Source organism: Lonchura striata, chromosome 16 (assembly GCF_046129695.1).
Source record: "Lonchura striata isolate bLonStr1 chromosome 16, bLonStr1.mat, whole genome shotgun sequence".
Taxonomy (NCBI): Eukaryota; Metazoa; Chordata; class Aves; order Passeriformes; family Estrildidae; genus Lonchura; species Lonchura striata.
In genome coordinates this window covers 4,754,318-4,772,012 of record NC_134618.1, presented here as the reverse complement: position 1 = coordinate 4,772,012, position 17,695 = coordinate 4,754,318, and the positions used below count along the sequence as shown (strand labels likewise).

Here is a 17,695-nt window from a genome sequence, read left to right as displayed (position 1 = left end):
AGTGAGAGGAATATTTTAACACTTGTCCTCCAACCCTGCTCAAAAAACGAAAGCAAGTCAAATCCCTATGAAGTGCTCCAATTCATCCTGCTTCAAATGCTCTTAAAGTTCCTAGAATTATTTTGTAAGCCTACTGAAAGAAAGTAAATGAGCCCCACTTAGTGCCAGCAGCTGTGCATCCCAGGTTTTGCTGAAAAAGGAGGTGAGGCCCCCAGTGCTGAGCTCACCTGCCTGACAAGCCAGAACTCAAAAGGTTATTGATAAAAAGGATAAACAAAACTATTTTTCACAGTAAAGCCTGTTGTGGCAATCCATTTAAAACTTCCCTTGATTTAAAAGAATTGCCTTTCAAGCAAGTATCAATGCTTCTAAGTCTCCAGTTTTTGAATCAAGTCTCTCATTAAGATTTTGGTTTATTCTTGAAATTCTGTACAGCTGAAGTGATGGAATTATTTCAGAAACTCAGCTTTACTAAAAGTTCAGCTTTTCATTTACATTCCTGTGTAGCAGCTTACATTCCTGTTTGCAGTCTTACAGATAAATCTGTCATTAAAATATCACCCAAACAGCTTAAAATGTAGAAGTTAACAGAAAAACTGCATCTAAAATTGCTACTTTTATAATATGATTGAAAGCAGATTTATGATGTGAAGGAAAAAAAGAGGTTTCCTTACAATTTAATACTTGGAGTTGGTAATCCAAGAGTAGCTTTATGATAAATCCTACATATTTCTTAGAAGATTTAGAGAGTTTCTATATATATACATCCACACACACTTTTCTCATGCTAATTGTACAATTTCTTATATTTCTTAATGTTAATCTCCTGGCAAATTTTATAATGCTTAAGGTGACATTTGGCAGTTGAGTCCCCACAGATACAACTGTCCTCATTCTTACAGAAACTAATTTATTTTTTTCCTCCCACAACAGGTGTGGCTCAAAGAACATGACAAGGAATCAGCTTCAGGATTATTTAATTCCTTTATTCTCCTAAGCAGGTAGTGCTGGCTGCTTTCTGTTCCCACTGCATCCCTCCAGCATTTAGCGAATGTCTATTTAGTGTTTATAATAATAAAGCAAATTAGGAGAAAGCAAACTGACAGTGCCACAATATAATAAAAGCAGGTTTCCTTAATCACTCAAGGTAATTAAAATATTCATATCTTGCAGATGAACAGAAGGTAGAAAGTGAGTCCATTCTCCAAAGTGAATCCAAACAGGAGGTAGGAAGAGATTCCATTCCCTAATTGGCAGCTTTTTCTTGCAGCTCCCAAAGTGTCAGGGGAAAGGCAGGAGCCAGGAGAGCTGTGCTGGCTCCTGAACACCAAACCCACCCTGGGGAGGGGGCACGGAAGGACAGGGGGTGCTGGGGGCAGGGGGGAAAGGGGGAAGCAGGAGCGAGGCATGGGGGTTCCTAAACACTGAGATTCTAAAAACAACTTCAGCAAGGACAGGGAGGGTGAGGCATTGATTTGTGCCTCACTGGAGGCAATGTGCTAATGGCCTCAGCACTTGGTTTGGGTTTCAGAGCCCCCTGTGTTATTCTGGGATGTGACCTGTCTATGCAGATGCACAGGGAGATGTCTTTGATCAGCTCTCTCTGTCTTGCTGCCAAACTTCTTAGGGCAGAACCATGCAACAGAATTCCAACTGAGCAAACCAGTGACTTCCCAAAGTGCCTGCACCATAAAAGGCACTTCCAACCCTCTCAGTTCATTTCATAATTGCCAAATATTGGGACACAGATTTACTCTCTGCCCCAGACACTGGAGCTCCTTTTCCAAGGAGCAATTCCTTCACTCCACCTACCTGCTGCACGTGTTGGGAAGTGTTTGCTTGGAAAATGTGCCCAGATGCCTGAATTGTCACTGCTGACTTAGGTGCAGATGTGGGGTGTGAGCTCCATAACAGAGCAGGCTGGAGAGTTTCCGACGGTGTTTTAGAGTTTCTGACCATGTTCTACAAGCACCTTGTGCTACAAGGAGGAGAGGAGGTGGCTTTGCTTTGTGTTGGCTGTTTCATCTCCATGAAAACCATGAAGGAATCTCCCCCAAGCCTGCTGCTAATCCATAAACTGAATGAACCCACAAAAAAAAAAAAAAAAAAAAAAAAAAAAAAAAAAAAAAAAAGGCACTTCATTGCTTTCAAAATGAATCTGAGAACCAGGGGCACAAAAAAATTTATCTGAGTGAGACATTCTCGCTTTAATACCATTTTCTACACACACTAAAATGCTGTATTTGGTACCGAATACAACACCCAAGGCTGCTCTCTTGGTAACTTCCCCAAGACATCCTGAGAACACCCACAGAACTGAAAACATAACTGATTTCCTGGCAGCTGGGAGGGCAAAAACTAAGAACTTGTTAATAAGAAAACATGTCGTGATAAGGGAGAGAAACCTTCAGGAAGCTGCAGAAGCAGCTCAGCTCTTTGTTGTCAGTCTCACAGAGCTCAGGCCACCTTCAGCAGAGCCATCTGCTGCCTCTGCCCAGGACAGGACAGAGGTGGAACCGAGGGGCTGGCACACACACCTGCACTACAAAATGTCACTTGCCCAGAAGATGCAGTTGTCTCAATCCAGCTCTGCTTTGCTTTCTCCCCAAATATGTTTTTAGGATTTTAAGTGATATTAATACAGTTCTGTGTTGCTGTTTGAGAGGTGGGTTTGGTGCCTGGCACAAGCCACCATGCTTATCTTGATTCATACCTCAGGAAGTCCTAATTCAGACCTTGAAGTGATGATTTCCTCCCCCAGAAAACAGAACTCCTGCCCCAGCCAGAGGTATCCTAATCAAGTTAAAATAGTCTGAGAATAGCTCTGGGCATTTCCTTGTAGGCTCCAATAAACTTTGCTCCTTCTGCAGCACAGCTGGTTCCTAATTTGACACTGGCTTGATGAGAGACAGGTCAGGGATGGAAACATTTTTAAGAGCACTGCACTTTGTCTGTGTGGCTTCTCAATTTCATCTTTCCCCCGGTGTGTGTAATTTTGCAGAGATCTTTGCATAAAACTTGGGTGATTTAAGTATTCATCAGCTCCTGCTGCTCCCTTTCCACCCAAGAGCAGAGCACCAGCTCTGCCACTGCAACAATCATTTCCACAGCAACTAATTGCAAATCCAAGCAGAGATTATGCCTCCAGGTGAGGGACTAGCACCAGGAACAGATCACTCTTCAAAATGCCATTTTCATGCAAATGCACCGTACAGTAAAGAACAGAAAAAAATTAAACACAACAAAACAAACATCATCATTTGTTTAATGAAATGTTTCTGTCAGTTCTGCAGAAAGCATCAGCAGGCTCAAAGTTTTGAGCATATGTAAAAATCAGATTCTGGCTCAGGTCTCAGGAGATTTAGGAGGATCCCACTGTCCCTTCTGGAGTTTTTGCCCTCTCAGTTTAAGTGAAAACACAATATAACCATCAGGTGTTATGTAGGAATCAGCCAGGTTCCTTAAGTCAAAACTAAAGAAATTAGATGCTGTGTTTGCAAATCAAACTCTGCTGCAGTCATACTCTAAAATTAATTTCAAAGGTGGGGGAATCTGCCTGGCCTTTGCAGGACTTTCAGGCACTGAATGAAAAAAAATTTACATTGCATATGTAAAATCACCTTTAAGCTATAGCTTATCAGCCCTTCAGAAGAAATTGGTCTTTTATTATCTCAGTACTAAACACATTTCTTAAATTTACATGAACTTTTCATCAGAGAAATCCATGGTACTTTTCAAAATAAGTTTTAGTTGAACCTAATGGAGATGTGTACGTGTATGTTCAAATTCTATTGTTGCCGCTTAAAAGTGGCTAATCCTAGAATATGAGCATTTGAACTACTTGTTTTATGTGGTGCAACTAATTCTTGGGAAATTAAGCTAAGAAAGTGTTTTTGGAGTCAGGGGAGCCTTGACTGAACTAATATAAGTACAACTAAAAGCAAAGAGATTTTAACTTCTTTCTAATTCAAAGATAGAGGAGGAAAACCACACAAAGGAAGAAAACAAAACATTAGTCAGATCCACAGCCACGTTCTTGTTTGTGATTTCCTGAAGAGGAATGGATCTTGGGACTCCACACACTGACCCAGTGTGTCAGAACTCAGAATGTCCCTCAGACATTTTTGGATGTTGCAGGCCCAGGCCAGAAGCATTTGAGACCCTGGCAGGCAGCTGGAAACAGCTGTGATTTTGGGTTTGAACCATGGAATGAGCTAACAACCTTGCAGGAAGAACAAGAAGTCACAAAAGTTTAGGTGTTATAGTAGAAGAAGTTACAAAGTAGAGGGAAGAATTTTTGAGTGCTGTACAGGGGGGTTTTGGTTTTGTACATGGGGGTCAGAGGTTTTAGGATGGAGGGATTTGGGCCTGCCCTGTCCTCCCTCTTTCTCCTTCCTCACCTCCCTGTTCTTGGTGATGTTGGCACTCACAGATTGGTTTAGAGTAGAAAAGCACCATTTAATATAGGTAATAGGCATTGGGGAAAAACTGTAACCATGGAACATGTAATGTCCCATATAAAAGATAGAAAATCACCATTTAATATAGGTAATAGGCATTGGGGAAAAACTGTAACCATGTAACACGTAATGTCCCATATAAAAGAGAGCAGCAGCCCTGGGCGGGGAGAGAAGAAGCAGTCGGGGTCAGAGAGGATGTCAGGGTGTGTGTGTGCCTCTGCCTGAGCTCTGAGCAAACCACAGCAGCAGAGAAGAAAATCTTTTGGATAACTTGCAATAAACTGCCTTGAGACCAAACAACAGAGACTGCTGAGCCTTTCTTTGGAAGCTCGGGGTGGAGGAGAGACTTTTCCACCACATGGAGCCACCCCTGACCCAGGGTGGGCTCTGCACTGGTGCCACAGGTGACAAACATCACGAGTTAAACACTGCACTGAGCACCAAATTCTCTGAACATGGCCAAGGACCAAGCAAAGCTGCTGAAACAAAACCTGACATCCAGCTCCAGTGAGACACAGGGCTCATCCTCTGCTGCTGTGACTTCAGTGACTGATCTCCTCACCTTCAAGGGAGCATCAACAACAGTGAAGCACCTTGGGACCTCCACAAGAATTCCTTGAATTTGTTCCCTCTCTTCTTGATCCCTCTGAGAAAAGCAGATTCTTTCCCCAGTTTATTCCCTTACATTCATTGGTATTCCCCCACCAGCCAACATCATCTCTGCAACTGAGAGGTTTTACTTCATTAAAATACAATTACTTTGTGAGGTGAAAGCAGTGACATTTCATCAACCTGCCTCCAAATCCCCTTGAAGGCCTCTGTAAATAATAAACTGCCTTCATAAGGAAGGCTGTTCAGATGATTTTATATCATTTATTACAGATGAAACTTGAAGTTTTTGATACTTGAAGCTGTTGATCACTTCTTTGGCACTTGAGCACTTCACACCAGATGCCTTTGGAATTACTTAGCTACAAGGCACTCCATGGAAAGTGGGTGATTCTGGGTTTTGAGCTGTTTTTGTGAGGAGAATGGTCTGGATACTGCTTTGGGCCAGTTTCAATACTGGGACAGAAGAGAGGGCTGATGTCACCTACCTGACTTAACATTCACAGTGAGGGACACACCAATGTCCCTTTCTTTGCAAATGTTCCTGAAGGTATTGCTGAGTAACAGAGAATGCTGCCAGCTGTCCTGCTACAGACCTGGGATCAGGGCTCCCTGCCAGCTGGAGCCATGCTCCACACCCCCAATGCCCATCCTCTGCTCCCAGGGCAGCAATTTTAAAAGTTCAAACTAAAGAGGAGCAGAAAAAAAAGTTTAGTGAATTTTCAAAGTCCTAGAAAACTCTTGAGATGGCCAAGAACAGATTTTACACCTTACAAGTCATCATTTTCTTCAGACAACAGCTCTTTAGCTGAAACAGGGGTCTGTGATTGAGAAAGTCAAAACTTTTGTTTATAGGCACATTTCATTTCCAGGATTCCTTAGATCAGCATGCCAGAATTAGGCATTAATCAAGGCATTAATTAGGCATTTTGCACTTTGAGCTCAGAAAAAGAAAAATATTCCTGGCAATTACTAAAACTGATGCACGACTAAAGCAGCGCCAAGGATGTGCACACATCTGCACAATCACATCAAACATATGCAACCAGTTCCATTCTGCAGCCTCCTCTGTTGGCAGCATTCAGATCTCAGTCCTGATTTAGTAATCCAACAGCTTCTTCAGAACCTGCAGATGAAGGGCTGAGGAACAGCACATGAAAGAGCTCCTCTCCTTTAGCAGATTTAAGAGCACCAAGCTTAAAAAAAATCTACTTTAGCAATTTAAGTAATTGTTCATTTTACAAAAACAAGCCTTAAAAAGATAAACAGATAAGAGGATACTATCATTTGTGTATGTGGAGTTCTAATGAGAGAACTGAGCATTTGGCACAAAATATCAGGAATTAATTATTGTTTATTTTTTTAACAAGGTGGTTTTAGCAAAGTTATTACTCTGTGGGATTATGGTTTTTTCCCAGTGAAAAATAAACAAACAGGAAAAAAAAAACAAGACAAAACTGTGCCTCTGTCCACTCAGCACCACCAGGCACTGACTTTGCTAAGCTTCTGCAGTAGGTGTTCCACAAATCAACTCCCCAGGCTGGGAGAACCTTTCATGTTGCAGCCTATATTATAATGTAAAATACAATATCTAATATAATATGATATAATTAATATAATATAGTATTATAATATAGTGTTTCGGCAGAGACAACACTAACACTGCACAAACACCACTGAGAGAATGTTGTTATGACACAGGAGAAAACAGAGACTGCCAGGGCTCAGCCCAAACTGTGCCCACCTCTGCCAGCTCCTTTCTCCATCAGAGGTGCCAACAGGTCAGGGGAACTCCCCCCTCTGCCTGCTGGTCCCTGACCTCCCTGTGCCCACCCGGGGTGATCGCAGACCCCTCCAGGGGGGAGATTTCTGGGATTCCATTTAGACATCAATTGATCACCCTGCAGCAAACAGGGGCTGGGCTTTTCCTGGTCCCTTCCCATGGGAATCCAGGGCTTCCCTCTGGCTGCCCTGGAGGGTCTGGGACCCTGGCAGGGGTCAGGAACCCCCCTGGACAGAGCCCCCAGAGACACTGTCTGTGATCTCTGTCCATGCAAAAGAGTTTTCAATCTTACAGGATGAATTACCAGCTCTGAGTGTTTGATATAAGTAATAATTAAGTGTGGCACGGGTGCAAAAGTAAAATTTTAGGATTCTAGATACGGGGTCCAAAGGGGACAAGATGGAGGAAATTGGGTGTGTCTTGTCCTTTTTCTCCTTCTTCATGCCCTCCATGTCTCACTGCGGTGTTGGCATTTTTCTGTTGGTTCAGGCTGGGCACACACTGTCCAACGTAGGTGACAGATATTGGCACGTTATTGTAAATCCAGCCCAGGGAGTTTCTGGTATTTAATGTTTGTCACATCCCACTGAGGGCAGAGCCCCACACGCTGCCCTGCAGGACAGAGCTGGGCAGGGCAGCAGAACATGTTAGAGATAAACAGAATAAACAACCTGGAAACCAGCACAGACCAATTATGGCTTCTGCTTTGGCAGCGGGGCTGAAAGACAGAGACTTTCTACAATCTCAGAATCATCAATACCACAGATTCCAACACCTTCCCAGCACCTTCACACCTCTCCCTGCACTGACCAGGCAGCTGCAGGCCCAGAATGTATTTCAGCCACACAGCTGGGCTTTTTCTGGGGGTTTTTCCTCATTTTGCTTTGGTGAAAAGCTGCCCTGCTAACAGTGCCCACTGCACACACCCCGAGGGAACAGCCTCAGCAGCTCCCAGGCTGGCAGACACCGAGTCCCAAGACACCACGCAGGGTCTGAGTCACAATTATCCCACCTGAGCTCTCACCTGGGAAGATTAAGGGGTTTGGAAAGTTATCACCTGGGCAAAAATCATTTGTCCAAGAGGTAACAAGATATTAATTTAGTTTTGATCTTTTCGGCTCAGTTACATAATGATTTTTTTCTAAAATCACAATTGAGTGCTGAAGTGAATGAATCACCACTCTGAAGTGCTAACATGCACACGCTTTTGTGTGCACAGCTACATAGGACATTTTAAATGAATCAAAACTCAGCAGATAGAAAAAAAAGGAGCAGGAGCAGAATAATTCCAATTAAGATGCCTCTGCAATTAACATCCCACAAGGATCTGTTCTTCCATGAATATTATTCCGTGATTTTTTTTTTTTCACAGTGAATTGGAAAGTGAGTATGTATAAATCAAGGCATTGGTAATTTTCAGATAATTTAAATCAAATTGCGGTCATAAATTCTGGGCTTGTCTGACAAAAATGTTTCCATGTGGGCAAACACAGAATGTTTTGTGACATTGGCAGCTGTTGGTAAATGAACCTGGAGCCCAGGCCAGAGCAGTACCTAAACCATTGATATATTAACAAGGCACATCCAGCAGAATCAGCTTTCTGCAAAAATGTTGAACTTGCAAAGAGCCAGCGAGGGCACGGATGAATTATTTCAGATGGGGAGCACAGACCTGCAGGATGGAAAACAAAGCACATGGATCCAGATGCTGGGCTTATCCAGGAGGAGAAAATGAGTTTATTCCCATCATGGGAGTCAATAACATCTGGTGCAAAACAATCCACTCAGGCTGGGATGAGCAGTTGGGCAAATTCCAACTCCAGGCAAGGATTTATATTTTTATTCTAAGAATAATTATCTACAGCAAGAAATTTACCTGGAGACTTGAGGAGCAGTCCGTGACCTGAAGCCTTTAATCAACAGTGGCTGTTTTTGTAAAATATTCCATGTTCTAGCTCAAAAAGAATTTAGGAAGATGGAATTAACTTCTACCAGAAACCAGGGTCTAGCAGTCAATTCTAGCCTTGAAATCTAAGAAGGATCTGAACATGAGTGGCCAAGCACAGCAACCTTTATGTAACATGTGTAACACCACACTGGCTAATTAGAAGAAAATATTGCCACATCACCAAAAACTATTGGTTTTGTGCCTTCAAGAGCTGGAACCTAGCCTTTAGTGAGAGAAAGACATTTTGTTCTGCTGCTTTTCTAAGAATCGGGGGTTTTTTTGGAGCTAATGCAACAGCTTTCTGTAATGTCATTATTTATTTGAAATTAAGTAAAATGTGATTAATTGCTCAATCAGCATCCTTTCCATTTTATATGGACTCTTGTAATTCACAGACAGTTTCTAAACATAACAGTCAATGATTCTGCCCTCTGGAGACAGTGAAAAGATTAGGGTTTTTTAGTTGAAATAAATATTTTAGTGAATGAAAAAACAACCTCTCAGCATCTCAGAACAGATGTTACTTCCCCAGTGCATTATTGATAAGAATGTTTCATTTCCATTTAGTTGTGGCCCAACTCCAGGAACTACGACAGTCTCAGTGTGGTGACTTCATCATTTTACATACTAAATCCATTTATATTTTTTGTGATTAGCCTTCATTTTGTGGAAAATAACATTCCCTGAAGATAACACATGTTGAATGCACATTACAACTCAGCTCAAACAAGAATTTACCAAACTATTTGTAGAGAGTAAAAGGAATGGAAACTTTGTGAAAATTTGTTAATTTTTCACCACCTCATTATGCTTCAGGGTAACCCACATCTTCAAAATAATTTCAGGAGCTGGGGAAATGCAGAGCCCCTTCAGTGCATCCATTCATGGCTGCTCCTGTGCTGTCCTTGCTCAATTCTTCAAGGGAAAAGAGAACCCTGGGAAAACAGAACCCTTCTAAGTCCATGCCAGGGCTGATTCCATGGTGTCCCTGCTCAGTTCTTGTCAGGATCCTGCACAATCCTTGCCATAAAACCTTGGACAGCCATGGGCTTCTCTACCTCCACCTTTCCGCTTTTGTAAAGAAAGATAATTCTATGAAATGAGGAACCAGAACTGTGTCCTTTCCTAGGGATCCTAAAGCCATATCCCTGTGCAGCAGGGCTGACATCCAATATATTGGAATATATTCCAATATATTGGAAACTTGCAGGGGGAAAACCAGCAGGTGAAAGAATAGATGGTGTAAGAATTATTGTGCTCAGGAAATCTTTTTCACTTTAAACAAATTTTACTTTTCAGGCTGGAATGAAAATATCCTTACCAAGGACTGCAGACACTTCTCATTGATTTGTGGAACTTAGATGGACCTTTATTAATTATCAGTACAATTAATTGAGAATTACTTCATTATCTAGCACTTAGAGTCACCAGGTTAAGTCACTCAGCTGTTGCATTTTCCTACACCAAGCTGTTTGAAGTTTGCTGGCAGTGACCAGCTGGCTCACAAGTGTTGGACCAGTTATGCCCATTTTAAAGGTATTTTAAGGTTCCTGAAGGAAAGAGATCAGAAGATGAGACAACCATCAAAAGTAAATATTCTGTACTCTGAATTTAAAGGATAAGATCCTTTCTAGTGTAGACAAGCCTGCCTGTAACTCCTTGGGTGTTTAAGAAGTGCACAGTGGGGAAAGCATTCAAACATCAGAACACATTAAGTGCATTCCTGAGGGGGAAATTACATGGGTGGCAGTGCAGCAGATCCTGCAGCCTAATGTAATGGAACAAAATAGCAACTCTTTAGAAATAATGCATCCCAAATGAGTCTGAACATTGACTACTCCACAGGAAAGGGACAGCCAGTGAAGCACCAGCCTGATTCCATTTTCAAATTTTTGCATAGCTTCTGGGGCTTATTCCTCATTGTTGTACTGAGGGCTAATGACTCAGACTGAAAATATTTTAAAAAAACAAAGTAAAGTAAATAATTTTATTCATCTTTAAATCACAGAGACTTGAAATAAAAATATTTTCCTGGCTGACATTGGCATACAGAAGAAGAAAGCATAGCAAATAAGAGCAATATACAAATATCTTAATTTCATATCTCCTCTAATTGAACATAGATCACAAATGTCTTCTTTTGCACTCTGCAAGACTTTAATGCATTTATAATTTCAAGCAAAAGTAATATTCCAGTCATTCTACAAAAATTGTAAAGTGAGGCAATTGATTACTCAAACTGGGATAGAAATGCTCCATGAATGTTCCTTATCAGTGAAATTGAACTTCCAATGACTAAACACAACTGGCCAATGTTGCTCTTGGTTGAAATTGCTTGTTGAAAACAGGCAGTTATTTGCTGAATTAAATTAAAATTCCTTCATGACAAAATAATAGGATAATGCACACAAAGCCTTTAGCTTTGCACACTCAGCCCCTGCCATCTAGTGCAGCTGCAGGAAAAAATGGCCAAACAAGGTAATTCATAAGGGTCTCTTGCTGCTGCCTTTCCTTGTCTCAGGCAATTCCTTGCTGCAATTATTCCTGCTCAGGCTGCAGTGCCATTGTTTGCTGACAGTTTGCTGACACCAGCCAGAGGTTAACAGGAGGATGCATCAGTTTTAGGGAGAACATTTCTCTTCAACTTGTTCTTGGAATCCAGTCCAAACCAATTATTGATTTATCCACACCTTTCTACCAAAGCTCCTTTACTTTCATTTAGCAAATATTCCTGTGGAAGTAACTCCAGCACCTTGTATCAATGCCACCACTGACTTCTAAAGAATTATCATCTCCTTTCTTCCCACTTCCAAAGGCAAATAATTATGTGTCTGTCCTGGATCACAGAACGTGATTGTGCTCTGAATCAAAACAAAAGCAGTAATTCCAGCAACTATCGCAGTCTGCTTAACAAGTCAATAGATTAAATCCTTAAATTATCCTCTAATTAGGTAATCCACCCCAAAAAAGGAAAGAGAGGAAAGGCAGATGCAGTCTCCAACATGTTCCAAATGTCCTGCTCTTCAAAACACTTTAAATTTATGGTGCTCCCCTAAATCACATCCATTCCATAATGTCTGAGGACAAAAGGAACTCAATAGATTGAAACACTGTTATAAAGAGCAAAGGAAAAGGACTAAACCACAGCCTTGACAGCAGAATGGTTCAATCTGCCTAGAATCCTGAGAGTCAAAAATCAGCACCTTAAATTTGACTCTCAGCCCAGACAAACCCACCATTCCAGTTTCTCCCTTCTCAAACACATTTCTTCTTTAAAGTACTATTTATAAATGCAATCATGATCACAAAGCCATACACACACAAATCAGGTTTTGTAATAAACCAACTGTAAGGAGCAAATAAATGTCCTAAACCAGAAAATCCATGAGAAAATGCACTAACACAGTGTAACCAAAGGTCAAACTGTCAGACTTCAGATCCAATTCCTACAGTTCATTCTATGTTTTATGCATGTATTTAGTGAAAAAGCCCTGAGTTATTGAGTTAAAAATGACTTTAACCCAAGCTAAACAGAAGAGATAAAAAATGTGTATTTCACTCATCAAGATTAACACCATGCTCAAATTCAAGGCCTCCTAATGTCTTTGTTATTTACCCCAAAACCCTCCCAGGACAGCAGCTGAAGGCACACACTGGAGCTGCTGCAGAGAATCCAGGTGGGTTCAGTTCCTACATCCACACCTGGGCTGGACAGAGCTTTTCATTTGATACCATGAACCCACACCCATCCTTCAAACAAGGGAATTTTGTCTTGAGCTGAAGCTCCAAGCTCATATCCTAATCTCTAGAAAACCCTTCCCCTCCTCCTTTTAAATGATCAGCTTTTCAATATGTGTTTCTCAGCTTTCCAAGGTATGTTCTTCTACACTTTAGGAATACTTTAGGAATACTCAAATGAATTACTCAAATTAATGACAAGGTACAACTTGTTCTCTATGCAAAGGCATTGCACAGCACAGCACATCACATCCCCCCATCCAAACTGGGTTTCCAATTCCATCAACATCTGAGATTTAGAAGGCTGGATCTGTCACATGGTACAAGTTTGGTGTAGTCAATTCTTCAGAGTTGATCAGCAAAACCAATTTTCCCCTGCTACAAAAGCACTTTTTCAGATACTTCCCTCACATTTTCTTTTACAACATGACAGTCCCAGAACTGAATAAAGATGTTACTTCTGATATTAGCAACAAAAACTTGCATTTTTTTCTTCAAGGTACTTCTACCCTTTTCTCCTTTCTAAGTATTCACAAAGGCAATTAAAAAAAATAAAACAGTACATTAATTCACAAATGCACTGAAGTCAATCCGAAAGTTGTTTAGAAGGTAAAAGTTCAAGCTCTCTTCTGACTCAGGTGGCATTACAGATGAAAACACAGTTTAGGAAGCTGTGTGATGTGGGAACACTACAGAAGTCAAACCAAACCCAGGAAATTTAGTCTTCTTCTCTAAACTTGGCACAAATATTTATGGGGGGAAAGTTTGGCTCATAACAAAGGAGGCCTTTTGGATACAGAAATAAAATTTGCACCTTTGCACCAAAATCCAAAGAAACTTCACCGGGCATATGCACAAAGAGTTGGTTAAAGAGAGATAAAAAAGAACTATTCTTGAAACACAAGGAGACATGGATCACAAGGATCCACATGCCTGGTGATCACTCCTGGGTAACTACGAGTCTCTCACAGTTACTCACAGGTAACTATGAGTCTCACACAGTTACTCACAAGCTCTGTCCAGGGGCTCAAAGATCCTTCTGCAACCAACTTGTGCCCAGCAGCAGCTCCTGCTGCAAATTCAGGGTGCCAAGGAAATGTCCACATCACTCCAGGAACATAAAATATACATTGTGTCTGCATTGTTCAGAATCCAAGGTTCCATAATAAGTGGAATAATGAGCTGGAGCAGCTGACCATGGTGGATTTCTTCCTTCTGAACCCAAGAATGATGTTGCATGAGGCAAATAGTGGAATAAACAGAGAAATAGCACACACACCGTGCTGATTTTTTTATTAGGAGTCCAAAAATGAGTCAAAGCCTATAATTTTTTTTTAAATGTCCTTCTTTAAAGTGGAAGACATAATGGACTATTAGGAAATGTTCCTCCAATGCATGCATTGATTACCCATACCACTATGCCTATAAAATAAAGATTCTTCTAAACACAGAAATGAAGTCATTCCAGTGTTTCCTAAGAGCACACAATCCATCTCTTCCAGCAGTTTGCTCTCTACAAGGTGACAGACACAGTCATTGTTGAACAAGCTTTTATTGCTTTAAGAAAATATTTTATATTTTAATTTAACAGAATTTTAAATGTCACGTCATTAATTTCTAATAATGCCTCCAAATCAGGCAAATTGAAATGGGAAGGGGAAAAATATTAGTGGAACTTTATACAAAATGTAGTGCAACATCCCAAGCTAGAATCCACTCCAGTGAGGGGAAAGAAGAGCTTCATGGAGCTTTGATGAGTTTTGAATCAAGCTCAGTTTAATTTAAGAATTACTGTCGGAACAATTATTTTATTATAAAAATTTTGGGAAAGACACGCAGTGAAATAATTATTCATTAATTGATTTGCTTTGTTAATATTTTGAACAATCCCCTGATGAAAAGCCAGAATGTAAAGTTGGAGAAGATATACCAGGTCCTTGAAAGGAGAAAATAAAAAAAAAAAAAAAAGGACAGGTATTAACTAGCACAGAACTTTGCTGCAGCAGCAGAACATAAGTGGCTCACAGATGGGGAAAAGCCCAGTGATTCAGGTATGCATCATTCTCATATATTCTGCATGATCCCTTAAAAGACAAAGTCCATTTATTCAATTAAGGCTTATTTTTCAGGAAATTCCTAATTAGGTATTATAGTAAGATGTACCATTGAAAATAATTTCACCCCAGCCCATACTGGTGTTCACTTCTAGATATTTATCCCAAAGTGATATGGATTTAAGAATGAATTTAAAACAGGTAAAAAAGAAAAAAAAAGAGAAAAAAAAAAAAAAAACAGCCAAAAGCAAGGATTGTGATTTGAGCAATTAATATGCCTGTAATTTGCATTTCCTTTGGGGAAAATAAGTCTCTGCCAGAAGTGGTGTAAGAACAAGAGTGGTACTTCACTGTCTGAGAGTTAGAAAGAACCTAACTTCATAAAGCATTGGAAACCCAAAACACAGAGCAAAGTGCAACTCTCTGCAGTTTCATGGTGTGATACAAGAGATTTCTCCTTGGGAAAACAAACCGACACACATTTTCAATACTTTTGTAGCTCACAAAAACTGTTGCATTTAGAGATGATTCTTCCACCAAGAACAAGCCAAATAAACTATTTCAAATTTTTAAAATTTAAAAATGTAAATCCTACCGAAACACTGGGCATCTACTTAGCTCTTCATTTGAAAATGCACGTCTAAATTCAGGATATCAATCCCAGGAGAGAAAAAACCCAACATTTCAGAAAACATCTGGATAAAATCAGTGCACTGAAATCTCCAGCAGCTCCTACAGCTACACTCACCCCCTGTGGCAACTCACACAGGGAACATCCTCCACCCCAGGCATTGTCCCCAGCACCCTCCCCCTGTATTTCTGACCCAGGGAAGCAGCCAGGATGTGTCCAGGAAAAGAACCTGGCCCAAATTACAGCAGGAGGGGCAAAGCTTCGGCTGGATCCAAACATTCCCCTCCTCTCCCCCGAGCCCCAGGAGCTGCTGACGGGCACAGCAGCTGAGCAGCAAAGTTACCCTGGTGTAAACATCTGGCAATGCTGATGTTTATACAGGCAACTGCTCAGCAGCTCTTTTTAGCCAAAATCTCACCACGTGAGATCTCTAACCACCAATTCTCCTCCTCTCCTGGAGGTTCTACCCCCATCCCCAGCTGTAAAACAGTGCAATTCAACATAAATGCACTTCAAAGTCTGAGTGGACAGACTGATAAACAGCCCAAACTGTCCAATTCAGTGCACCAGTCCTTTCCCAATTTCTAAATGGATATAGGGAGCTGAAAAGCAAGTTCAGCAGTTCAGCTGTTAATAGTCCTTCTCCCCATGAAAAAAAGAAATCACTCCTCTGACATACACATCTTGCAAGCAGTGAGAACAGATAAAAGCACACACTGCTGCACTAAAAAGCATGCAGGCAAGATCAGAAATTAAAGAGGACCATGCTCATGATCTCGGTGAGATGGGACACTAGATTGCATTCGTCCTGCTCTTCTTGATGCCCAATTACCAACTTCAGGATGACAAATAATTTCAAAGGTAACCTCCCGGCCCTTCCCCCTTTCCCTGAGCCACTGAAGATGCTCACTTACACTTTTGCCTTCGCCTCCTCCTTCGGGCACGGGCTCTTCTCTGCCTGAGCAAGGCATCATTGCATCTTCTGCTGCTGCTTCTCCGTCCCTTCCAGCGGTTCCTGCTTCATCCCCCAGCTTCAGCCTCTTTCCCTCAGGCTGGGAATCATCCACATCCTCCCTCCTTATCCTGCCTTCTCTGCCTCGCTGCTTCCCCGCGTCTTCTGGGCTGCCGCAGGAATTTGACATTTTCAAAGTGTTGCGGACTTTTTTTTTTTTTTTTTTTTTTTTAAGAAAAAAAAAAAAAGGCTGCTGAAGCTGCCGTTTTGAAGGGGGGATTTGGCTTGCGAGAGAGCTCCGATGTGTTCTCGCTCCCGTTAAAAATTTGGGTGCTGGGCAGGATCCGGAGCTGTTTCTCTGCCGCCCTCTCCTGCCGGCTGCGAGCGCTGAGCGCGGACGGAGCCGCTGCTCCTCGGGAAAAGTAATAACCCTTCCTAGAATATCGATTATATGCACGCTGCTGCTGCTGCTTCCAGCGCCAAAACCCTCGGATTTCTCTTCTTCCCCATCCACGGAAATTGGCTTTCCTTAAAGTACAAAATATTAGCTGCGCCGTCTTGAAAGCCAAATTTGCATCTGTGCCCCAGGGATGCTGAGGACTTTGGTTATATACTGGTAGTGATGCCAAGAGTAATTACCCATTAAAATGCAAAGGTGGCCTTAACTCCAAACAGCTTCTTTCAAAATCATTTCACTACAGGTTTAGGGGTGTTTTTTATAAGGACGTCCTTACTTTGTAAATTAACTTTGCATCATCTAAATCCATATTCGACACTGTGACACAAATTTCTCATATCATTCTGGTCCTAGAGCTGTAGGGACGAAATTAAAATGAGATTAGGGCAACCCAACAGGACAGTTTGGGGGTACTTTTTGCTCTCTCAGACAATTTATTAAAAGCACCACCACACATAGTCAAAGGTTTGGTGTAATATTTGAATCTTTAAAAAAAAAAGTAACCAAGTGCTTTGACATATAGACTGCAATGGGCTTCATTCTTCCAATAGAGAAGGCAAGATGAAGTAGGTTTTTTTAAAAAAAAAAACAAAACACAAACAATGTGAGTCCTGTTTTCTCACACTTAAGCACTTGTAGATTTAAGTGAGGCTCCTTATATCTTGCAGAGGGAAGTAAATCCCTAAGAAACCCACTGCACTTGTCCAGAGATGTTCCAGTCAGGAGCTCAGGGAAAAAAACTTCAGGAGTGGTGCCCAGCCAGGTATGGATAAATTCAACCAGTCAAACTCCATTTTCTGCTGTGTTCAACAAGGTCTGTCTGGCCAGAATCCTTGAGAGAGTTCATCTGTGTCCCAGCAATGATTTCACTGGCATTAGAACCCTAGAAGGATTTAATCTGTGTGCCACACTGATTTCACTGGCATTATGAAGGGGGGGTTAGTTTGAGCAAGAATTTGTGCCAATTATTGAAGAATGAACAAAGAGGGGAGGAATCAGCCATTCGAGGCACTCCAGCCAGATCCACAGGAGGGTGAAGGAGCAGTTCTGAGAGAGCCAGGAG

General features: G+C 41.4%; 1 protein-coding gene across 20 annotated transcripts in view; it reads right to left on the bottom strand.

Moving 5' to 3' along the window:
* The window catches only part of RBFOX1 (RNA binding fox-1 homolog 1), a 1,167,105-nt gene extending 1,150,733 nt beyond the window's left edge, over positions 1–16,372 (bottom strand). For all 20 annotated transcript variants that reach the window (XM_077786836.1, XM_031506137.2, XM_031506136.2 and 17 more), the window contains exon 1: positions 16,138–16,372. In XM_077786836.1, coding sequence (XP_077642962.1) covers positions 16,138–16,365 — 228 coding nt within the window. In that variant the 5' untranslated portion in view covers positions 16,366–16,372. The remainder of the gene's footprint in view (positions 1–16,137) is intronic.
* Positions 16,373–17,695: the final 1,323 nt, after the last annotated feature.